Here is a 23,419-nt window from a genome sequence, read left to right as displayed (position 1 = left end):
GGTAGAGCAAATTTCGTTTTGCAAAGTCTTTTAAAAAAAAAAAGAAAACAACAAACAAACAAACAAACATCGAAAAACAGCCCGCAAAAAGAGCAGCTTGTCTCCTTTACGCCACAACTGCGAGCGGCTGTCCCAGGATTCGGGTGAAGTGAAAAGGCAGGAGCAGCTGCGCCATCTCCAGAGCCATTCCCCTTAAGATCACTTTCAGATTAAAGCTATTCGGACTTCCCCTCTCTCCAGTAATAAAGACGAGTTAGTCTGAATCTGCTTCATCTTCAGATTCATCTGCTTCAAACCCCGTTTCGTAGGCCTGGGCCAGAGTCTGTAGCTCCTCTAAGGCCTCCTGGAAGTCGTCCTGTTCCACTCCGGCAGAGAAGAAGCTGGCCCAGCGCCGCGCGTTCAGCTTCTGCACGTCCTTGTACAAGCCCCGGAGGAGCATGCGCACAACGGGCGCTGCCTGCAGGGCCGCCAGCACCGGGATGCTGTCAACAGCTGCGGGGAAAAACAGCTTGATTTAAATACACAGATCAAAATTGGTTTCCCTGTTCTACTTCCCAGGCAGCTGCTTTATTGGCTGTAGCGTAAGAGTTGTTCAGCACTCACAGTTTTTGCCATACAAACGCTTGAAAGTGAGGGGTCTTTGGTTGTTTTTGTTGGTTTTTTTAATTCTCTTTTACCTCTGTTAGACCCTACTGTCCCCACACAGAATTACAGATTGGTTCAGGTTGGAAGGGACCTTGAAGACCATCCCGTCCCACCCCCTGCCCTGGGCAGGGACACCTCCCACCAGCCCAGGTGGCTCCAAGCCCCGTCCAACCTGGCCTTGAACCCCTCCAGGGATGGGGCAGCCACAGCTTCTCTGGGCAACCTGGGCCAGGGGCTCACCCCCCTCACAGCCAAGAATTTCTTCCCCACATCTCATCTCAATCTCCCCTCTTTTGGTTTCAACCCATTCCCAACGTCCCGTGGCTCCCCTCCCTGCTCCAGAGTCCCTCCCCAGCTTTCCCGGAGCCCCTTGAGGGACTGGAAGGGGCTCCAAGGTCTCCGCGGAGCCTTCTCTTCTCCAGGCTGAACCCCCCCAGCTCTCTCAGCCTGTCCTCCCAGCAGAGGGGCTCCAGCCCTCCCAGCAGCTCCGGGGCCTCCTCCGGCCCCGCTCCCACAGCTCCGTGTCTCTCCTGTGCCGAGGCCCCGGAGCTGGAGGCAGCACTGCAGGGGGGTCTCCCCCGAGGGGAGCAGAGGGGCAGAATCCCCCCCTCGCCCCCCTGCCCACGCTGCTGGGGATGCAGCCCAGGCTGGGGGGGGTTCTGTGCTGCCAGCGCACGTTGCTGGAGTGTGTTGAGCTTCTGATCCATCAACACCCCCAAGTCCTTCTCTCAGGGCTGCTCCTCAGCCATTCTCTGCCCAGCCTGGATTTGCACTCGGGGTTGCTCCATGAGCTCTTTCAGTTGTAAACTAATTTTAAGGGGCGCTTGTTACCTGCTGAGGGATAACGGGGAGGTTTGTCCAGAAGGAAGCCTTGTCTGGTCAGAAGAGGAGAAAAAAACTGGGGGTACGGAGGTTGGGTATGGCATGGCTGCTCAAGCACGTGGGATGTGCTGCAAGGAAGAAGGTGAACAGAAGTTACCCAGAACTCACTCTACCTTCATTTTCCAGTTAGTGTTCCCTGTTCTTAAAAAAAACACCCCAACAAACAACTGTCACCAACCTGAATGCCCCAGGGAACAGTGTGTGCAAGTATCGCTGCAGAGCCTCCTCCGTGCTCTCGCAGGCGTGGAGGGGCGAAGCGGGCGGCTTTCCTGCGCAGCTGCTGCAATGACAACCAATTTTTCCAGGGAACGTGACTGAAATCGTCAGTGACAGGTGCTTTTTAGCTCTTTGGCTATAAAATTAGTGTGTAACTGACTAGATCAGTAGACTTTTTTTTTTTCCCCCCCTCTCCGTTCAGCCGACACTCCCAATAGGATTGTGAATGACTCTGGGAAGAGGCCGTTGCTGTTGAGAGTGCCGGAGTTCGGCAGGGAAAGGTGCGGTTCAAACGTTACCTGATGTGACTTTCTTTGCCAACTCCCCGCAGCACAACAGACTGAGCGAAGCAGCCGCTGACCTTCCGCTCCCTGCAGGGAGACAGAAGCTTCCAGGGCACGGCCTGCGGGTGGGCACACAAAGCATCAGGGAGCGAGCAGCCAGGTCGGGCAGGGAAGGGAAGAGACGCCCAGGCAGCCACAACCTGCGAGTCAGAGAGAGCCGGGGGACGAGTCACCGCCTAGAAGACGCCTCCCACGTCCCGTTATCTGTGCCTGGCGGGACGCGGAGTGGAACAGCAGCTCTCGCCTGCGGCAGCGGCTCCGGTGGAGCTGGGAGGATTCGGGACGGCCGTTCCCTCTGCTCCCACCTTTCTCCCGGAGAAGGTGAGAGTTTCGGCCAGGTGCATCATGGAGCCCTGGGAGGAGCAGAGCCGGTAAGGAGCAGTGAGGGTATCCAGCGCCGCCGCCAAAACTGCGCTGCTGTGATAGTCGAGTGATGCCTGCGGAGAGAGACAAAGGGAGGCGTTAAATTCATCTGCTCCTTAAACGCTTTTTGTATGTTTAACTTAAAAGCACAATTTGCATTATGCTTATACAGGTTGTGTTTAATGTTTTATCATTATTTAACGATACTTTAAACGTGTATCTAAGTTATTTCAGGTTTTGGCTAAGCAAGTCAGCTGTTTGCTAACAGGGTGCCAGGTTTCTTGTCAGCAGCTGCTTCGCGCTCAGGCAAGGCTGGAGTTACAACCTCTGCACGGGACGAATAACGCGGTAAAGCACTTTTTTCAGGGCCCAAACTGAACGCAGTACACCAACGGAATGGCTGCGCAAAAGGAAACGTGGTAAATGTTTTTTAAAGTATGAAAAAATTATGGGAATGAAAAGCTGATGGAGAAGTCTCCACTAACGGTGAAAAAGCAGGAAGAAAACCTTTTTTCTTCTTAGCAGAACACCATCATGAAAAACAGATTGCTGAAAATACACAGCTGCAGAAAACACTTTTAGAGAGTGGTAAATCTGAGCAAGCTGAAAGGCCGCCACGGTCGGTGTTTCCCGGTGAACAGTACGTACATCACAGTCCACGTAGGGAAACGCAACAGGGGGCTGGGGCTTGATTCCCAGACTGCCCCTGAGCGACATGGGGCAAAAGAGCGAGCTGTGGCTGGAGAGACGGGCGATTCCCAGGGCTGTGTTCATCAGCCTGTAAATGTTCTTCCGAGAATCCTGGGGGGAAAAGAATCCAGCCGTTAGAATCTCAAAGATGCAAATGAGTAACGGCCTCTTCGAGACTGGGCACAAACGCGTCACCACTTCTTGGTTTTCCCCGTTGTTTACTTACTCCCGCGTTACTCGAGACCGGGGTCAAGCCCCAGGTCAGGATTCCTTTTCCTGAATACTCATCACAGAGCAGTTCCGTCACCTTGGCACCAACTCCTGAGAACCCATTGTGCAGGTCGCAGAGGACTTGAAACCCCTGCGTAAAATGACGGCAGCATCTGAGCTCCTGCTGAATCTTGAACAGAAAAAATTTTGAAAGAAAGAGGAGTTTGGACAACGCTGTCAAACCTGCAGATAATCACACTCTTCAACATAAAAGTGCAACCGATCTTCCAGCTCCTCTACGCAGCCAGGATCCTGCAGGAGACTTTCACCTTGTCCAAAGGCTTCTAGACAACCACAGTCCCTAAGAAAAAAAGAGGGAAGGGGGGGGAAGCTTATTTTATCCCTTCGTAATTCTTCCTTGAAGGCAAAGCTAAGATCCTGTCCTGGAGAACAGATTCTGAACCGAACCTCCAGGCCATACCCATCGTGCATGTACTGACGGATGACGTAGACGCTCTTGGGATGCAAGCGCACGTTGAGGTAATCGGACCAGAGCCGCACGCTGCCGCCCGAGGGAACCTCCTGGGAAACAGCAAGTCGTGAAGGAGCAGGAGATGCACCTGGAATGGGACAGATGTGAAGAGCAAAGCGCTTTTCAACTCAGAACATCCCCTTGAACAAAGAAAACAACAGCTCTTTTATCTCACCCAGTTTCTTAACCTCTTTGCTGCTCTTTGACGCAAATTTCTGTAAGCAAAGAAATCTTATCCCATAGTTTTCCGTCTCCCCTCGTGCTCATTCACTGACAAGTCATCCAGCATCAGCCCGCTGCCACAGGCTTGTTCTGCCTTTCTAGAACTCTTCAGTCCTAGCAAGCAGCCTGGAGAAACGGGACTGAGGGGAGACCTCGCTCTCTACAGCTCCCTGAAAGGAGGGGGTAGCCGGGGGGGGTCGGGCTCTTCCCCCAAGGAACAGGCAATAGGAGAAAAGGAATGCCCTCAAGTTGTGCCAGGGGAGGTTTAGGATGGATATTAGGAAAAATTCCTTCAGCAAAAGGGTTGTCAGGCATTGGAAGAGGCTGCCCAGGGCAGTGGTGGAGTCGCCATCCCTGGAGGGGTTTAAAAGCCGGGCAGACGCGGTGCTGAGGGACGTGGGTCAGTGGGGGTTTGGGCAGCGTCAGGTTGTCGGTTGGACGCGATGATCTTACAGGTCTTTTCCGACCATAACAATTCCACGATTCTAAGCAAACCAACGCCACCGTGACAGCACAAACCAGATAAAACCCAACCAGCGACGCCCAGAAACACCCACACACCTTGAACCGCGGAACTGGAACTTCCCTTTCCATCCCGGGAAGCGTCTTCCTGAGGAAAAAGCCCGGGTACGGCCATCAGGCGACGCTTCGCCTCCTCCTTCCCAGGTGGGACATTCAAGCCCCGGTGAAGGAAAGCCCAGGGGAGCCCGCGATGCCCCCGCCATACTCACCCTCCGGCTCCCGGCGTCCGGCGGTGCAGAGCCGTTCCCTAGGTAGGCCGCCACCTTCCCGTTCCTACAACGCGAACCGGTGGCAGCTCCTGTCCCCGTTACCCGCCTCCAACCCCCGCTTTCCCCCGTGCCCGCACTCACCAGGCCACCGCCGCCTCCGTGCCCGCTCCACCGGCCATCAGCTCGCCCACACCGCCTGCGAGAGAGCCCGGTCACGGCGGGGTGACCCCTCCCGGTCCCCCTTCTTCCCCCCCACGCCACCCCCGGTACCTTTCAGCTCCAGCGCCACCAGCCGCGGCGTGGGGGGCTCCCGCTCGGTGCGGAGCAAGGTGGAGACGCGGAGCTCGGCGGGGCTGCGCGGCGCGGAGACCTGCGGCGGGGGGGTGTCAGAACCGGGGCCGGGAACAGGGCGGAGGGTCGCTGTCCCCCTCCCCGCCGGCCCCGGTGTCCGGCCCCCTCCCCCCGCCCCGGCCCCCGGGTCGTTGCGCCCCCTCCGCACCTGCAGCCCCCACCAGTGCGCCCCCGCGCAGCCCGCGTACTGCCCCAGCTGCAGCGTCACCGCCTCCCCCGGCATGGTCGCCGCAGCGATCGCCACCGCTCCCGCCCGCCGCCGCCGCGCAGGAAGTGCGTCAGCCACGGGGCCCCGCCCCCGGAGAGGCGGAGACCGACCCGGACAGGGACAGGGACAGGGACACCGGGCTGGATCCGCCGCCGCCGCGGCCTTTATTTGGCTAAAGGGGCCCCGCCAGCCGCTCCAGCTGCCGCGGGTTGGAGCCGCTCAGGAACCGCAGCTCCTCCTTCCCGTCCTCGGTGTGCGCTGCGGGAGAGAGGGGCGTTGGGGACACCGGCTCCCCCGGGGGACACCGGGCCCCCGCCGTCCCGTCCCCCCCCGCTCCCGGAGCCGACCTTTCTCGTGCTGCAGCCACTTGCGCTCCAGGTAGTAGCGGTAGCAGCTCTCGAACTCCTGCGGGCTGTAGTTGGGGACCGGGACGGGCACAAAGGGGTCCAGCGCGTCAAAGCCCTCCTGGAAGGAAAGGCGAGGGTGAGACCCCCCGCCACCGCCCGATCCCCGCCACGGGAGGGGACGTGGCCCGGCCGCCCCCGAGCTCAGGCGGAGTCCGTCCATAGGAGCCAGGATGGACGTCTGGGGTCCGGATGGGGCGCGCAGGCCGTGACCCCCACCACGGGCAGCTACAGAATCACAGAACGGTGGAGGCTGGAAGGGACCCTCCAGATCATCGCGTCCAACCATCACCCCAACCCTGCCCAAACCCCCACTGACCCACGTCCCTCAGCACCGCGTCTGCCCGGCTTTTAAACCCCTCCAGGGATGGCGACTCCACCACTGCCCTGGGCAGCCTCTTCCAATGCCTGACAGCCCTTTTGCTGAAGAAATTCTTCCTAATATCCATCCTAAACCTCCCCTGGTGCAATTTGAGGCTGTTCCCTCTTGTCCCATCGCCTGTTCCTTGGGGGAAGAGCCCGACCCCCCCCGGCTACCCCCTCCTTTCAGGGAGCTGTAGAGAGCGAGGTCTCCCCTCAGCCCCCTTTTCTCCAGGCTGAACACCCCCAGCTCCCTCAGCCGCTCCTCGCAGGACTCCTGCTCCAGACCCCTCACCGGCTCCGTTGCCCTTCTCTGGACTCGCTCCAGCCCCTCAGTGTCTTTCCTGGAGTGAGGGGCCCAAAACTGGACACAGCACCTGAGGGGGGGCCTCACCAGTGCCGAGTTCAGGGGGACGGTCACTGCCCCGGTCCTGCTGGCCACACTCCTGCTGGTACGGGCCAGGGTGCTGTTGGCCTTCTTGGCCCCCTGGGCACACTGCTGGCTCACGTCCAGATGGCAGTTCCCAAACCAGGATTTCTCTTTATTTTCCATGAAAATAAAGGGCCCATGACTCACCTTTCCCAGCAACTGCTGGGGCAAATAGGCAGAACTGGGTCTGAAGAGAGAGCCGGTCTGGCTGAGGGTTGCCACAATAGCACCTCCATTCTGCAAGGGAGATCAGAAGCCCTTTTAGCTGTAAACATAGCATGTGTGAACTAGGTACGGACTGATCTGAAACAAGTCAGGGATCTCCTTCTTTGATCTTATAGTTACTTCAGTTCCAAAATTCTGTATAATGGACTTCTTGTAATGCTCCTCCGTGTGACCCCGGGCTGCTCCACGTACACGGGCAGCATGGGGAACACATGGCTGGTGTTTCCAGGGCTGGCACTTAAGCGTGGCATTCTTACCTATAAATGGCTTTCTACCAAAGCAACTTCAAAAAGGACTCTTCTATATACGTTTAAATCTAAAGACTACCTGTTAGAGATACTAGCATCCGGGGGAGTGAAAAAGAAGCAGAAGTTGTCCTCCTAAAGCAAAACATTTAGAAACTAAAAGTTCCCATTAGTTCAAAAAATCATAAACCGAAGTGTCCTCAGGGTTATCAAATACCTCTCGCTCAGGAAGCGTTTGGCACGGCAATCAAGAAAAGTGTTGTTATGTATTCGACCTGTTCTTATTCTCTTCAGGCGATGTCAGAAACACTGATGGGAGACAAACCCCTACCAGTCGCACTGCGCTCATCTCTCCTTCGCTGAAGGAGCCGCGGGACGTTAGATCTGTAGCTCTGCGCTTATCAGCGTGTAGCTTTAATTGCTGAGAATAACAAATACCAAAGGTACAGACCGAACTCACCCAATCGTTCATCATCATCTTCCTTAGATTGTACACAAGCGTCAGCTCCTCTGGAGAAACCTGGTGAAGATTGTCTGTATCACTTTTTTTGACAGCAGTTTCTATCTGAGACATAAATTTCCCTCCCCTATTTTAAATCAGACTGGAAGGATCACGTGCATCCTTTAGATGCATTTCTTTTTTGCTTGCACTTAGCACTGCAGCATTCAGCCTTGGTAACTTTACACAGGGAAATGCCCACACCTTTCCTGCTGTAACAAGGCGCAGATGCACTTTTCTCTTACTGAGAGAACTTTCTTTTGTAAAAAATTGTCTAAAGCATAATATGAACTTTGCAGGTCCCTCCAAGCTAGCAAAGCCAAATGTATGTCTTCCAGGGATTACTACAGAACTGAAAAATGAACAAAACACCCTCCTCTGCTCTCCCTTGCAGTAGGAGTGCAGAAATATCACAGCAGGTCACTTCTTACGGGGCTTTTGTCTTCCTTCCTTAACGTAGTCCTTCCCCAGAGTGCGTTGACACCATCCACTGCCACGAGAAGTCGGAATGAGCCAAGATGACATTGCTGCTTGATCTCTTTCAGCACAACCCCTACAGCATCGCTGGCATTTCTCACGCGAGCTAAACCCTTCAAGCGGGAAAAGGCACATAATTCAGGTTGGTTTTCTGGCTAATATACAATGCTGGCAACTTTGGGCACTGTCTGCCCTTTCTAAGGGGGAAGGAAGATGAAACGACAGTGAAGAGTCTGTCTGTTCCTTTCAAAGGAGCAATCTGGTCTAAGGTACGAGCATCAAAGAGGCAGGAACTTTCAGACTCTAATTTTTGCTTCTACCCACGTTCTCTGTACAACTTCCATCACACCTGCCACAACACTTTTTGCAGCCACCTTCTTGATAGGGAAACGCCTTCCGTTTCCTAGAACTCCTATCTGTCAGATCTTTAGAAGCGATTTGTTCTACGTGCACGATGACGGGACGTTCAATGAAAGGCGAGAGCAAGCCAGAAGCAGTTGTTATGCCTTACCTGCTCCACCACTTCACCCAGCGGTCTGCCTGCCTCGGTGCTTTCACGTTTGCCCCACACGTATTTCTTTTGTGTTTTTATCTGCGGTAAGAGAACTGCGATTAGACTGGGAACTCAGTGGCGCAAAGGCAGCCAGGGAAGTCTGGATGGCAAGATTCCTGGTTCTTTGCCAGCGTTAAAGACTACTGCAGAACCCGGGAGAAGTATTCATTGCAAACAGCCATCCCCACTGTCTGGATTTAAATCCCCACTGGGGATTTAAAGTCCTTTTTCTACAAAAGTGAATTCCAGCAGAGGGTAGGGTTTGTGGGTTTGGATGCAGTAACACACGAAGCATTTCTCGAAAATGAGCAAACCTAGCATTCGCATGAAGGTGCTCAGTGACAGGAAGCCCATGAACGCCCAGTCCCTGAGGGAGCCTGGCAGGCTCTACAAACCTCTTTTAGGAAGCGCTCGTTTGAGGTTTTGAAGTTCTTGAGCCAGAAAGATGCTTGCAAAGGCTGGTCAAGCCGTTCTTTGTTATAGGAAGACTGCATAAGCTCCCTGCAGTTCTTCACCCAGAGATGAGCTGTGAGCAAAATAGAACAGTTGCTTATTTTAAGGCAAAATAATTGTATGAGTTGGGGAGTGGGGCTGTGTTTGTATCTCTCATCCTTATTCTGCTACACTGGTAAGAAAAGTCTTCCACCCTTAGTGGAGAAGACTCTCCCTTGAGAGCAGAGGAGGTCACGCAGGCCCACAGGCGGCGTGTCTCCTGTCATGCTCATCAACAGCAGGGAGCACAAGACTGACTACAATAAACATGTGAGAGCATGTGAAAATAACTTAATTATCTTCTGCTTTATTTTGGGGGTTTGTGCTTTATAAGCCTATGGAAAAACAAAGGTTCTTTCTCCTGAAGCAGCACCTTGCGGATCAGCACGTGCATTTGCTGTAGTAACACCGAGAGCATCGGTGGCCTTACCGTCCGGGACGTGCAGCACCAGCCAGCCCTGCCTTGCGCAGTAGTGAACCACGTGACACAGAGTCATGGTTTTCCCCGTTCCTTTCTCACCATCTCCAACACGGACTGTCAAGGAAAGTCTCCGAAAAAAACACTTACATTTCTACTTGACCGCAATTCTTTTGCCAAAGGCATGCAGGAAGTTCAGAGGTGGTGAAGGCAAGGATGGCATTCCATCGTACTTTTGTTCAGCAGCAAACCAGCCTATAGAGTTCCTTCTCCCCCCAGCCCACAACATCAGGGCTGATGATTCCCATTCCCATTCCCTTAGTTGTGCTGACAGCCCTGATTGTAGATCTGTGCCGTAAGCCAAATCTGGCTTAGAATAAAAGTATACAGGCTTCATGAACTTCTCAGGCTAGCTTTGCCGACGACAGACAGGTGGCAGAACCACCTCCTGATGAGCAAACCACAGCAGTCAGCATAGGACCAGAACATCAGGTGCTTGTATGTAACTGGCATTCTACCATGAGTAAGCGGTAAAAGATACAGATCACATATCTGACAGCTGGGTGCGCAAAGTTGGAGCTTTTCAGGTAAGTGAAAAGCTCTAGAGCTGGTTTCCGCACCATCAGGCAGGCTTCGTTGAAGGTCTTAATCTGAGAAAAGGAACAAAATATGAAGACGACGCTAGGTGCTGGCACACCACTGCTGTTCCTGGCATGACTCCGTCTCCAACCGTTACTGTGCGGGGTCTGAGTGTCCGCTGCTCTCCCCTCCTCTACCAGGCCAGTCAGGCCATCAGAAAAGTCTATCAGGTTCCAAGCGTGACTTGCCCTTGGTGATGCCATGCCGACTACCCCTGATGACTTTCCTGTCCTTTGTGTGCCTGGAAGTGGTTTCCAGCATTAGCTGTTCCATCACGTCCTCAGGGATGGAGGGGAGGCCAACTGGCCTGTCAATGAATCAGAACTTGACTGCCGAGAATTACGAACTCGGAGATAAAGCGTCTGTTCCTAAACCCAGGCAGGCAGGCTGCGTTAGCTGCTTACGAAGCCTGACCATCATGATCCGTCTCCCAACAGAAATCGAGAGGCAGGATTTTTTTGTTGCTGATACGAACTTATCTCATGAGATGGCCTGTTTCATACACACATGTAACTGTGGAAAATATTTCTGTAATCCATTATGTACTCAGAAACGAAAAATATTGGATAGAATATTGCCTAAAGTGGAATCCTCACACCCTTCTGACTGTTCTGGTTAGGCTGACTCTTTAGGTGTAGAAAATAACAGTAAGGACCAGGAACAATTGCATTCTTGCAGCACACCAACCTCCCCTGCTCCAACAGGAAGGTACTGTGCTTACCCGATGGGTGCCGTTCGTCCCACGCACCAGCCCACTCCCTACAAATCAGCTCTACAATAAAGTACCTGCTGCTGGAAGCGATAGGGCAGTCCGTGTGGAAACACCGCTTTCACCTCCTCGAGCGGAATGCTGTAATGGCGACCCTCGTGGTGCTCGGTGTGGTTGGCCTGGGAAGGTAAAATGCAAACTGTAACATTCGGGAAAGTCTGATACCTCTTTTTCTGGAGACGGGAGCCTGTGAGAACGGAGCAGGGAGGGAACGCTCACAGCGAGTGCCTGCTTCCTGAGAGTCAGAAGAACCAGCATATTAAAATAAAGCAGGAATTACAGTATCAGGACACTACCGGGAGATGCTTAGGAGGAGCCTAAAGACAGGACATCCTACGGGCAACACAGGGATTCCTTCAGCTTGTATGTGAACCACTGCGTTCTGTGGGCACCGGTGGCCCTGTGCTTCGTGAATCTTCCATTGGCCCACTTGTACTTCATGAATTTATCTAATCTTCCATTGGCCCACTTGTACTTCATGAATTTATCTAATCTTCCATTGGCCCACTTGTACTTCCTGTCATCACAATACCTTAACAGCAATACGATCCCCTTCTGAGCTCTCTGCTGGATTCAAATTTACTTCCTTTAAGTCTGCAACAAAATTATGTTTCCTGGTTTGTTCTTTGCTGTCTGTCAATAGTATTTCCTGACACGCCGTTTGCCTTGCTAACTAGAACTGTCTGCCTAGGAACTCACGACCTGTTTTTTGGGGCAGTAATTCCAAGTCCCTTGCTGTGACATAAGCGGTCAGTATTATTCCTCCAGCAGACTTGCATCGTTCTGCGTTTATTTATAGCGATTACTTTAAGATCTGTCTATGCACTCCCAGACGCGGTCGTTACTGGTATCTGAAAATTTAATACCCGTTTCATGCCTTGTTCTACATCCCTGGTTTTTCCCTTTATTCTATTTTCCTAGCACGCAATACTTGCAAAGCTCTTAGCTATTTACTCTTGGTCTGCTCACCAGCTTTTGTGTCTTGCATAATTAGCACAGGGTATAGAGAGACACCGTTCTGCAGCACTTCCCGTGTGACTTCTAGCAACTTTTGTGCCACGCTTTTTCTGGATTTTTTAGCAGCTTTGTGCCAAGCTTTGAAGCTTCTGTCATGTCCTGCTCTACCATTTCTGCGCTTTTCCATGGATTCAAAGTGAAAAAATCTTCCTCTCTATTCTTGTGCATTGCTTCTGTTTTGGTTGAGACGGAATCAGAATATAACAACTTCCTTGTTTTCTTTATTTTGCCTAATAACGATCCAGAAAAAGTAGTTTTATTTACTATCCAGAAAGAAAAGGAAGCAGTCATGATTTCTGCCAGCTTTAGCAGATTTGGGGGCTGATCCAACCTTTCCTTATATTCCTCATTAGCTTCATTGTAGACCCAGGGCTTAATTTACCGAGGCCTAGGACAGACGAGACAATCCTGGTCTGGGCTTGGGCGCCGCCCCGTGCAGCCTGGCCTTCGCGTGGTTTGACCGGATGAGCGGATGAGGGAGGAAAGCTGCGAGAGGGCCTGCTGCCCCGGCCTGGCTGCCTGCTGCCTTCCTCACGTGAAGCCACGCGAGCAGCTGGCCCTACAAGTTTGAGTCCTGCCTGAATCCTCCCGGAGAAAGGGAAGGGGGTTGACAGGGCCAGGTGCCACAGCCAGGGGTTTGGCTACTTAGACTCGCTTTGAGAAAGCTGGTCTACTGGGGCTGGATGGCGTCCACCTGTCGGAGAAGGGGTTCGGCATCTTCGCTCAGAGGCTCGCCAAGCGTGTGACGAGGGCTTTACGGTAGAGTTGCTGGCTGAGGGGAACCACAACCCATCCTGCTCCTACCAGTATGATGCCAACGCCAGTAATAGATGCCCAAAACCCGGAGAAGGGTTGCAGGCCAGCAGGAGAGCACCTGGAGTGCAGCACAAAGGAATTCCAGCCACTCCAGCCAGTAAGCCAGCTTCATCGGTGGCCGAGCTCAAGTGCCTCTATGCAAACGCACATAGCATGGGGAAGAAAGAGGAGTCAGAGATGTATGCATGCCTGCAGGGCTCTCATCTCATGGCATCATGGAGACAAGGTGGGATGGCTCCTATGACTGCAGTGTTGGAATGGAGGGATACAGGCTCTTCAGGAAGGACAGGCAGGGGAGATGGGGAGGGGGTGTTGCCCTCTACATCGATGACCAGCTGGAGTGCACGGAGTTCCACCTGGGGATGGATGAGGAGCTGACAGAGAGCTTATGGGTCAGGATTAAAGGCAGGGCAGGGACAGGCGACATTACAGTGAGGGTCCGCTACAGGCCACAAGACCAGGAAGACCAAGTGGATGAGGCCCTCTGTAGACAGATAGGAGCAGCCTCACACTCACAAGCCCTGGTCCTCATGGGAGACTTCAGCCACCCCGGTATCTGTTGGAGGGACAACACAGCAGACCATAATCAATCCAGGAGGTTTCTGGAATGTGTCAATGATAACTTCCTTCTCCAAGTGACAGAAGAGCCAACGAGGAGAGGAGCCATGCTGGACCTTGTTCTCACCAACAAGGAGGGGCTGGTGGAGAATGTGAAGCTCAACCGTAGCCTTGGCTGAACGCCAGGATGAACAAGAAGCTCCTGGACAAACTCAGAAAAAGGAAGCCTACAGAGGGTGGAAGCAAGGATGGGTATTCTGGGAATACAGAGAAATTATCCAAGCAGCCAGAGATCAGGTTAGGAAAGCTAAAGCCCAGATAGTTAAATCTGGCCAGGGATGTCAAGGGCAACAAAAAAAGCTTCTATAGGTATGTCAGAGCCAGAAGGAAGACTAGGGAAGATGTGGGCTCTCTCCAGAAGGAAATGGGAGACCTGGTCACCTGGTACGTGGACAAAGCTGAAGTACTCAACAACTTTTTTGCCTCAGTCTTCACCAGCAAGGGCTCTAACCAAACTGTCCAAGTCACAGAAGGCAAAGGCAGGGCCTGGGTGAACAAGGAACAGCCCACTGTAGGAGAAGACCAGGTTCGAGACCATCTGAGGAACCCAAAGGTGCACAAGTCCACGGGATGATGAGATTCATCCGCAGGTCCTAAGGGAATTGGCAGATAAAGTTGCCAAGCCACCATCCATCCCATTTGAGAAGTTGTGGCAGTCTCGTGAAGTTCCCACTGACTGGAAAAAGGGAAACATAACCCCCATTTTCAAAAAGGGAAAAAAGGAAGACTTGGGGAACTGCAGACCAGTCAGTCTCACTTCTGCGCCAGGCAAGGTCAAGGAGCAGATCCTCCTGGAATCTCTGCTAAGGCACATAGAAAATAAGGAGGTGATCGGTGACAGCAACATGGCTTCACCAAGGGCAAATCGCGCCTGACAAATTTGGTGGCCTTCCACGATGACATTAGAGCATTGTTGGATAAGGGAAGAACAACTGACATCATCTACCTGGACTTGTGCAAAGCATTTGGCACTGTCCCACACATCATCCTTGTCTCTAAATTGGAGAGACGTGGCTTTGATGGATGGACCACTTGGTGGATAAGGAACTGTATGGATGGCCACACTCAGAGAGTTGTGGTCAACAGCTCAATATCCAAGTGGAGACCAGTGACAAGTGGCATCCTCAGGGGTCAGTACTGAGACCGGTGCTGTTTAACATCTTTGTCGGAAACATGGACAGTGGGATTGAGTGCACCCTCAGCAAATTTGCCAACAGCACCAAGCTGTGTGGCGCAGTCGACACACTAGAGGGAAGGGATACCATCCAGAGGGACCTGGACAGGCTTGAGAGGTGGGTCCATGCAAACCTCATGAAGTTCAACCAAGCCAAGTGCAAGGTCCTGCACCTGGGCTGGGGAAATCCTCAGCACAAATCCAGGCTGGGCAGAGAATGGATGGAGAGCAGCCCTGAGAGAAGGACTTGGGGGTGTTGATGGATCAGAAGCTCAACACACTCCAGCAACGTGCGCTGGCAGCACAGAACCCCCCCACAGCCTGGGCTGCATCCCCAGCAGCGTGGGCAGGGGGGCGAGGGGGGGATTCTGCTCCTCTGCTCCCCTCGGGGGAGACCCCCCTGCAGTGCTGCCTCCAGCTCCGGGGCCTCGGCACAGGAGAGACACGGAGCTGTGGGAGCGGGGCCGGAGGAGGCCCCGGAGATGCTGGGAGGGCTGAAGCCCCTCTGCTGGGAGGACAGGCTGAGAGAGCTGGGGGGGGTCAGCCTGGAGAAGAGAAGGCTCCGCGGAGACCTTGGAGCCCCTTCCAGTCCCTCAAGGGGCTCCGGGAAAGCTGGGGAGGGACTCTGGAGCAGGGAGGGGAGCCACGGGACGTTGGGAATGGGTTGAAACCAAAAGAGGGGAGATTGAGATGAGATGTGGGGAAGAAATTCCTTCTTCCGAGGGTGGTGAGCCCCTGGCCCAGGTTGCCCAGAGAAGCTGTGGCTGCCCCATCCCTGGAGGGGTTCAAGGCCAGGTTGGACGGGGCTTGGAGCCACCTGGGCTGGTGGGAGGTGTCCCTGCCCAGGGCAGGGGGTCGCACTGGATGATCTTTAAGGTCTCCTCCAACTCTAACCGTTCTATGGTTTTGCTTTTCCCAGTTCCTTGAGGGACTCTTCATGCACATCTGCTGCAGCTCTGTTGCAGACCCATGAATTCTGCAGCCCCGGGATTCTTGCTGCATGTTGGTCTCCCTCCCTTCAGACCAGATTTTCAGTCTTTCAGCATGCAGCAGGCCTTTTCTCTTATCTTTTTCCCCTCCCTCTGCTCTGAAAAGCCCATGGTAACTACATCCGCATTCCATACCTTACTGAGGGATGGTACTTGTAGGACAGGTGAATGCGTCCTGTGCTGTCTGCTTTACCTCAGTACAGCCGCGGGGTTTGAGGTACGCACAGGTTTGCCAAAGGTACCGTTTGGTAGCTTCAGCAAACTGCTATCATCTAAGCTGCTTGAGTTGCCGGTCTGGTGTTTATTGGTCAGCAAATCTTAGCAACAGGAAGAACATTTTAAGAACCTGGCTAGTGAATCGCTCCTGTGCAGTAAGGAGATGTTACTTGGAGACAGACCAAAGAGGAGACCTACTGCGAGAGACTTTGGTCTTTTTCCAAGCAGAGCTGCATTTCAAACTCTGGGCTGGATTCCCCAGAGTTCTCCTGCACGTGTTGGACATGGACTAACAGCACCTGTGTTTTTGCACAGCAGTGTTTTTGCACAGCAGTGTTTTCTATGGACTCCAACAGAAGAGTAGTACTCCAGAGACCATTTTCATTCTCAGTTTCATCACTGATTGCTGCATAACCTTGGGTAAATTCCTTCACACTTCAGCTCCTACATCTGTAAAGTGGGTCAGTATCTTTATCCTCATGTTTATAGTCACTTTGTGTTTTGCTAATGGAAAGGTATATAAAAGCTAAGTTGTACTAAAAATTTAATTTTCATCTGGTCTTCTTAATCCATTTTTAATGGGACTTTACAGTGCACAAGCACGGGTGCAGTCAGAGCTATCAGGTTTGCTGATGAAGCGAGCCAGCAGAACCTCTCTGCTGCAACACGCGATCTGCAGTACAGCAAGTCTGAGGAATGCTGATCTGATAAATTAATACGCAATGGCGGTTGTCGCCAAACATCAGGCACATGAAGTCAGAATGCCACAGCCAGTTGCCTGGCAACGTAAATGGTAGGCACAGGACAGTGGGGACAATCCTTGCCATCTGGACTCTTCTGTGCAATCTATAGAGACACTCGCATCACGTGAGTAAGATCATCTGCATGCTGCTGTTTCCATAGAGACCCCAGAGGAATCAGTATTGAAAGACTCCAATTACAGAGGCAGCAGAAAAGCACCTCAAAGGCTTATTCCATTCATTTATTCCACTTCATTCTGTGCTTGAGACGGAGAGTGTGAGGCTGGAATTATGATGCTGGAGAGCTGTGCTGCGCTGAGGTCATCTGGGGTGTGTTTTTTATCCTCCTTCATAGCCAATTTGGGGAGGTTAGTCAGGGAAGAATAACCCTGGAGTTGAAATTAATGGTGTCTGATGACAAGATGAGCCACATCTGAGCTTCTACAATACACAGTTTATCTCATCTGTGCAACTATAGCAAAGGAATCAATACTTGTTCCCGGGAGAACAAGGCAGAGGACCAGCCCTGTCCTGTTCAAACCCAGGCAGGGGCACTGCACAGCGATGGCCTCTTCTCCTCTGACCTGGGGACCGTGGTCCAGATGCCTGTTATTAGGCCCAGGCACTCCCTTCCCTTACGTTTACTAGAACAACACAATCCCAGTAAGCTCCAGCACGTCCACAGGGAGACTGGTAGAATTTAGGCACTTGCTGTCTGACAGTAACAACTGGGGCAGCAACTCACCGGGTCATTCTCGCTGGTACAGAAAACTGCTCTTGGTCTTTCTGCCACTGTTTGGACATCCTGGCTGGCGACGTAACTTAAGCAATCCTTGGCTGCTGTATGGAGGGCATACCCATGGTCCAACTATGGAAAGAAAAAGGCAAACAGGCAACAAACTTCTCAGCAGTCAAAGATTATGGGTAAAATATCCAGTCAGTAGTCTGTTTTGTGCACGCGTTGCATGCACAGTATGATTGGGCCAAGGTAGCATGCAATACAGAATAGAATTCTCTGCTGTTAGAATGAAAATTCATCACTAGAATGTAAATTCGTCATGAAAACACACACGCTTTAGAACTACTTTTCACATTCAGATGGCTGCTTCTAAAGCATTTCCATTCGCTTCCGTTGGCTACCACGGTAAGTCGTCTGGGGAGCCAAGCCCTGTACCTGGAAGAGTTGTCACCTTCAAGATTGCTTAAGAGCGCAAGTTCAGCCATTAAGGTCTAATCGCTGGGAACTTCCCACAATGTTTCTGCCTACACTGATGAATAGTAGCTAGTACCTTGAAAATTCAAGCTGTCTAGTAATCCATAATCACATAAATTATTGAGGGATTAGCGCAGTGCTGCCCACTATTTGATATTTATAATTACATTCCCTGCACTGATTTTCCTAACCATGTCCCTGCATACAGACTCTTTGATTATAATACAGCCGTGGCTGAGAAACCGAAACAGCCAGCTAAACTGATTAATTCTTTTTTCCAGAGACAGACTGCTGAAGCATGCCCGTAAAGCCCAGCCGAAATAGGCGAGAAAGCGAGTAGTAGAAGGACAAGCGTTTTCTCATGTTATGGTGAAAGAAAATATAAGCATTTGTCAATGAATTAAAAAAGCGTATGCTCCAAACAGAGGCGGTGACCAAAGCAAGCAAAATCGAAAGCCACCCTTCATATTACTGACTGCAACAGTTGCAGGCTCCAACTGTAAACACGGCACGTAGTTTCCTATTTTGTCTGTCTACATAGATGAGAATAGCCATAAACTGAAGTTTAGAGGCAGGAGCAGCTGTTTCAGTTCTCCGTGGCATGATGCAACCCTGCTGTCATCTGCCTTTCCTCCGGGGGTCATCTGAAAGCCACATGGGCTCAGAAGACAGCGTAATGTCAGATTACCCCACACCCCGTGTTAAACACACAACGGACTCCCGAATCAGCATTTCGGCACTCGCTCCCCTTATAGGGAAGGAATTAAATGGGTTCGTACTCAACGCTGGATACCTATATAACAAACTACTGCAGTGTAAATATGGAAGATCTGTAAACATTCACTTTTGTCACCACGTTCTCTTGTTCCTACAATGTTCTTTTCCTCCTCAAATCCAAACGATCAGTTAGGATGTCTTATTTGGCTATGTTTAGTCAAGTCCACAGAAGCAACTTAATTTACAGCCTAGATTAAGGCACTAAAGTGCTAATTTAATAAGTGAATAACTACTCATGAGTTAGAGCATGCAACTATTGTCACCTATTCACCTAGAAAGTGTGAGACCTAGGTCATTCCTGGCCTGGAACCATAGTCCCTCTCATTTTCTTTGAACATCCCACATTCCCTCCTCCTCAAATCTCAAGTGAACATCTTGGGGCTGTGAGCTTTGCTCAGTTAAAAGAAAAGGCAAGCTCACTGCTCTGCGGATACCCCCTCTCCGGAGCGCCACACAAACCCTTGTCCCTGAGCTGTGTAATGGTGAATGAAAATTAAGCAAGGATTAACTCTTGCTCTGAGTGTGCTCTGTTTTTAAATGAGCCTAGATACAGCTCAAGACTTTAGCCGAATGATACTTAGTCAAACCCGTATTACCGATACACTTTTTTAAAAGCACAATCTCAGCAGATCAGCAGGAGTTGGATTCTCTGTGGTACAAAAGCCAGTTCCTAGAAAGGTCTCTGAAGGGAGCAGGGGACAGCACAGTAAGACAGGATGCAAGTGTGGAACGGGCTTTGTCTTGAAGTCAAGCCATGGAATCACAGAATGGTTTGGGTTAGAAGGGACGTTAAAGATCATCTTGTTCCAACCCCCCTGCCCTGGGCAGGGACACCTCCCACCAGCCCAGGCTGCGCAAAGCCTCACCCAGCCTGGCCTTGAACCCCTCCAGGGATGGGGCATCTGCAGCTCCTCCAGGCAACCTGTTCCACTGCCTCACCAACCTCACAGTAAAGAATTGCTTACTAATATCTCATCTAAATGTACCCTCTCTCAGTTTGAAACCGTTATCCCTTATCCCATCATTACACTCCCTGCTCCAGAGTCCCTCCCCAGCTTTCCTGCAGGCCCCCTTTAGGTACTGGAAGGCGGCTCTAAGGTCTCTGCAGAGCCTTCTCTTCTCCAGGCTGAAGTTCTCTGTTCTTGCAGCCAAGTACACAGAATTTCTATTTTTCCACCAACAGAACACATCACATCTTTAAATCACTACGTCTTCCTCCCGGAAGGATACTGTTTTAGAACATCACTTCTTTAAGCCTTAGCATGAAATGTCTTCCTCAAAATCACTGTGTAGCCTTGTAATGCTTTGGAACTTTTCCTTTGTGCACTGAAGCTTGCGCTGGGCTGTAGAAGCAGCTTCTAAGTACCTGGAGACGTGAAATCCTTCCGAACTCTCTGAACCGCTACAAAATCAACACAAGATCCTAGAGTTATCCTGAACCGGAGAGATACAGACTTGCCTTTTTTGAATTACTGCGTTTGCGTTTACAAAATTCATGCAGAAGTGCATCTGCATTTTTAACAGGCTACAAGAATACCTTTGAGTGACCTCAAACACCACTGCTCGTGCATTAGATATTCCGACTTTATGGTAGCAACGTGCCACTTGGTCCCTCCTCCTGAACAAAAGAGAGTGGCTTATCACTGATCCCCTTGGCTTCACGTGGAACGCCAGAGGCACATCTGTGTACCTTTCTGGCTCGCTGTAGAGCTCTGCATAGTAAATCCTAACACGTGCATGAGGTTCTCACGTTTTTGCATCATCTTTTAACGCAGTTTATCCTCCGAGCACAGAGTGGATTTTACAGTAAGTTTCTGTCTGCCAAAGGGCAGCGGAGTCTAACTCGGATCCCTGAAATGGCAGCAAACTATCACGTGGTACATGGAGATTAATCACAAAGTCATGTGCCATAAGGTGGAGCTGTTCCTACATGTTTCCACATATCTTAAGTCTCTAGAAAAGACTGTTTATTTCATAAAGGCTGCCATCATACGAACAGTACTGTAAAACCAGAGTCTCGTCTCTGGAAACAAGTAGTTCTACAGTCATCCTCTAAAATGGCTGCATGTCACTAGGTACTAGCAAAAAAAAACATCAGAAGAGCAGAGCAAACAAACCAACTGAAATTCTTTACCGTTAAGAAGTCATTCCAGATCCGCAACATTAACTCATTATGCTGTTTATAATACACGGAGGCTTTACCGATAACATAGCGCAGCTGTGTGGTTGTGGCAGAGCTAATATTACTACACTACTGCACCCGCCTGACGTGCTGAGCCGTCTTCGGCACAACGATCTTCCCACCAGCGACGCAGGCTTTGTAAAAGGCTGGTGGTGGTTCTGTGTAACGGGCTTCTTCCTTCCCAGCAGAGCAGAGCAAGCAGACTCTGTTTTCTGAGAAACACTTGCATGGAAGATGCATGATTTCAGCATTCTGGACGCTGCAGAACGCTAAGCTTCAGTCTTCTAACAAATGTCTCGTTTAAGCCGGCTATCCAGGCTCGCTTGCATGTAGAGAAACGTAGAAGAAGGAACAGCCACACGCTGTCTCCTTGCCCATACAGGGAGTTTACACAACTGGCTTATAGAAGGCACCAAGTTTTTAGATGACAAACGTAAGACAACTCTCACTTTTTACAGTTGTAAATTGTCATTCCAATTCACAGGACAGCTGGAAGCAGCATCACGCTATTCCAGGACTTACCTTTAGAGGATGGTAGACAAGGCCTTTCAGACTTCTCAGCATTTTTTCTGCGGAAACAGAATTGGATTTTTTAGGTTTTGGTTTTTTTTATTTCTTACATTTAATATATCTTATGCTAGGAGAGAATTGTTCCTGCCCAAAAAGCTTAAAGTCTAGGCACACAACTACTTCAGACAAACCGTCAGAATGCTCTGCAGCAGTACAGCTGACTACTGGTAACCAGCACCATTTGCCTAATAAAAAAATATTCCACTAATTCTGTTGCCTTTTTTCAGAGGGATGTTTACAAAATAACTTACTCCATGAGTAAAGATATTTCATTCCTCTAGTGAGGAGGACAGATTCTTTTACTGGGGAAGGGCATCTGTTTTGACTGCAGCTGCTCAGAGATGCAAGAGCAAGGGCTACCCAGTGATTCTTTTGAAGAAAGTGGAATAATGCAGGGACTGAAGATGCTTCTGTGTTTCCAGCTTCATCCCAGTCCTACATTAATACCTACTGCTCAGCCACCTTTGATGCAACAGGAGAAAAAACCCCAAAACAAAACACTTGAGCAATTGTGATGCAAAAATAAAGGCAAAAATGTAAGTAAATTAGTTAAATCTGTCATCTCCGCTGGCATTCAAGGCCGCCTTCGTACCACTTCCTCAGGAGAAAATAACAACAGTACCTAGCAAAGATCCTTTAGGAATTCTTGGTTGCAATAAGTTACACAATGCGTTCAAAGCGAGATAATTACCTTGTGATTCCTTAGAAGGAATAGCTGTCTTAGTGGAGTCGGTGCGTAACTGCAGTGTTAATGCTAAGCAAGACAAAGATGATTTAACTGCACAGAATGGCACTTACAACTGTTACTGCACAGAACGAGAAAATAACTCCACACCGAAGGACGTTAATTTTGTAAAGATGCTTTACATTCTTTCCTCTAACAATCAATGCACAACACATATGTGAAAACTAAGCCCCAGGTTCGCTATTTCAAGAATAAATGAAGGTATCCGCCTGTGGAGGCTTTTTTGGCCATTTTGCTTTGCCATGCTCGCATGTACAGCGGACGAGGAAGGAGAAACTGCCCTGTGTGAGAATGCATCCCATTTGTTCCAAATCACAGTTTTAACAGTAAAGAAAGTAGGGATGGAAAAGCTGTTTTCTCAAACACAACTAGTAAAATCAAGGAGTCACAAAAATCCGAAAGTTTCCGTTTATTTTGGGCACCTCTAACATTGACAGAATTCTTGAACGGCTACTTTAACCCAGGCTGTGGGGGTTCCTCTCCGGGGTTTGTCTGTCCGTGGCAGAGGAGCTTCTGTAGAAGAGCGGATCAAAACCGCGGCCATTTCACTGATTTGGCCCGGGATCAGGTTAAAGACCTGCCCAGCTCAGCGCACCGTTCCATCCTAGAACAAACGCCTGTCTGCTTGTGGCCTTTGGGAAAGGACTTACAGGCCGGGATGTAACTTGCGAGTAAAAACCATGCAGAGAACCCTGAAAGTTACACTGTCAGAGATCATGAAGCAATCCTCACCTCTCCAGAATAAACTGAAAACACGTTTCTGGTTGCTTGCTGTCCGCACATTCGCTACAAGCGCCAGAAACACGGGAGACGGGCACAGCTCTGAGCTGGCTGCGGACGGTCCGTGTCCCCGCAGCCGCCGCTGCGCCGGGACCCGTCCCCGCGCCTTGTCCCCAGCTCCCGCCCCACGCGCTCCCCGCCGCGCCCCGCGGTTCTCCCCCTTCCCAGGCACACACGGGGCTGAGGGAACGGAGAGGCACCGAGCGCACCCCTCAGCCGCATCCAGAAACGGGGCCGTCGGAGAGAGCCGGGAGAGCTGAAACCTGCCAGGGGGAACCAGACACGACCCAACGGCCGCCCGGCTCGCCGCAGGCCGCTTCCCTCCTCCTCCCCCGCCGCCGCTCTGCCCCTTCCTGCCGCCGCTCTGCCCCTTCCTGCCGCCGCCGGCCGGCCGGCAGGGCCGCGTCCCGGCCAGCGCCCCGCGGGCCCCACCGCCGCACGGCTGCGCCCAACCCGCCGCCGCCGCGCCTCGGAGCTGGGCCCTGCGGGCGGTCCCCCCCGGCCGCCCCCGCACTCACCGCTGGCGGCGGGCCCGCCCCGCTGACAGGATCCCCCACGCCGGAGGCCGCGGATGACGCCAGGCCGCTACGGGTCCCGCGCAGGGACAGGCGGGGCGGGGCGGAGCGGGGCGGGGCAGCCCCTCCCACCGCCGGGCGAACGGCGCCGACTCCGGCGGG

The 23,419-nt window shown here is 51.6% G+C and overlaps 2 protein-coding genes across 14 annotated transcripts; both read right to left on the bottom strand.

The window, feature by feature from the left end:
* Position 1: 1 nt before the first annotated feature.
* MSTO1 (misato mitochondrial distribution and morphology regulator 1) lies at positions 2-5,565 on the bottom strand. 9 transcript variants are annotated; one of them, XR_012584574.1, is made up of 14 exons: positions 5,335-5,546; positions 5,106-5,205; positions 4,977-5,031; positions 4,836-4,899; positions 4,666-4,714; positions 3,832-3,970; positions 3,594-3,711; positions 3,367-3,501; positions 3,099-3,251; positions 2,393-2,524; positions 2,043-2,227; positions 1,706-1,841; positions 1,477-1,595; positions 2-492 (listed from the first exon to the last, which is right to left on the bottom strand). XR_012584574.1 is itself a non-coding variant. In XM_074566806.1 (14 exons), the coding sequence occupies exons 1-14, from the start codon at positions 5,407-5,409 to the stop codon at positions 254-256; spliced, it is 1,674 nt and encodes a 557-aa protein (XP_074422907.1). In that variant the 5' UTR covers positions 5,410-5,543; the 3' UTR covers positions 2-253. The 9 variants fall into 9 exon arrangements, 7 of the variants coding, with proteins under 7 accessions (XP_074422907.1, XP_074422908.1, XP_074422911.1 ...); XM_074566806.1 differs by having other exon boundaries at positions 1,706-1,807; positions 3,819-3,970; positions 4,666-4,710; positions 5,335-5,543; XM_074566807.1 differs by having other exon boundaries at positions 1,706-1,807; positions 5,335-5,542.
* Positions 5,535-23,413, bottom strand: DAP3 (death associated protein 3). 5 transcript variants are annotated; one of them, XM_074566816.1, is made up of 14 exons: positions 22,695-23,095; positions 21,909-21,971; positions 21,170-21,216; positions 17,221-17,343; positions 10,923-11,024; positions 10,039-10,147; positions 9,510-9,602; positions 8,983-9,113; positions 8,546-8,626; positions 7,989-8,147; positions 7,519-7,578; positions 6,736-6,825; positions 5,742-5,859; positions 5,535-5,652 (listed from the first exon to the last, which is right to left on the bottom strand). In XM_074566816.1, exons 3-14 carry the CDS (start codon positions 21,209-21,211, stop codon positions 5,567-5,569), a joined length of 1,194 nt encoding a protein of 397 aa, XP_074422917.1. In that variant the 5' UTR covers positions 21,212-21,216; positions 21,909-21,971; positions 22,695-23,095; the 3' UTR covers positions 5,535-5,566. The 5 variants fall into 5 exon arrangements, with proteins under 5 accessions (XP_074422917.1, XP_074422916.1, XP_074422919.1 ...); XM_074566815.1 differs by having other exon boundaries at positions 22,952-23,082; XM_074566818.1 differs by lacking the exons at positions 21,909-21,971; positions 22,695-23,095 and adding an exon at positions 23,261-23,413.
* Between the last annotated feature and the right edge of the window lie 6 nt (positions 23,414-23,419).

This window comes from Larus michahellis, chromosome 24 (genome assembly GCF_964199755.1).
Source record: "Larus michahellis chromosome 24, bLarMic1.1, whole genome shotgun sequence".
Classification (NCBI taxonomy): Eukaryota; Metazoa; Chordata; class Aves; order Charadriiformes; family Laridae; genus Larus; species Larus michahellis.
Note: the sequence above shows the minus strand (reverse complement) of the source record. Positions and strands in the feature narration are given on the sequence as shown.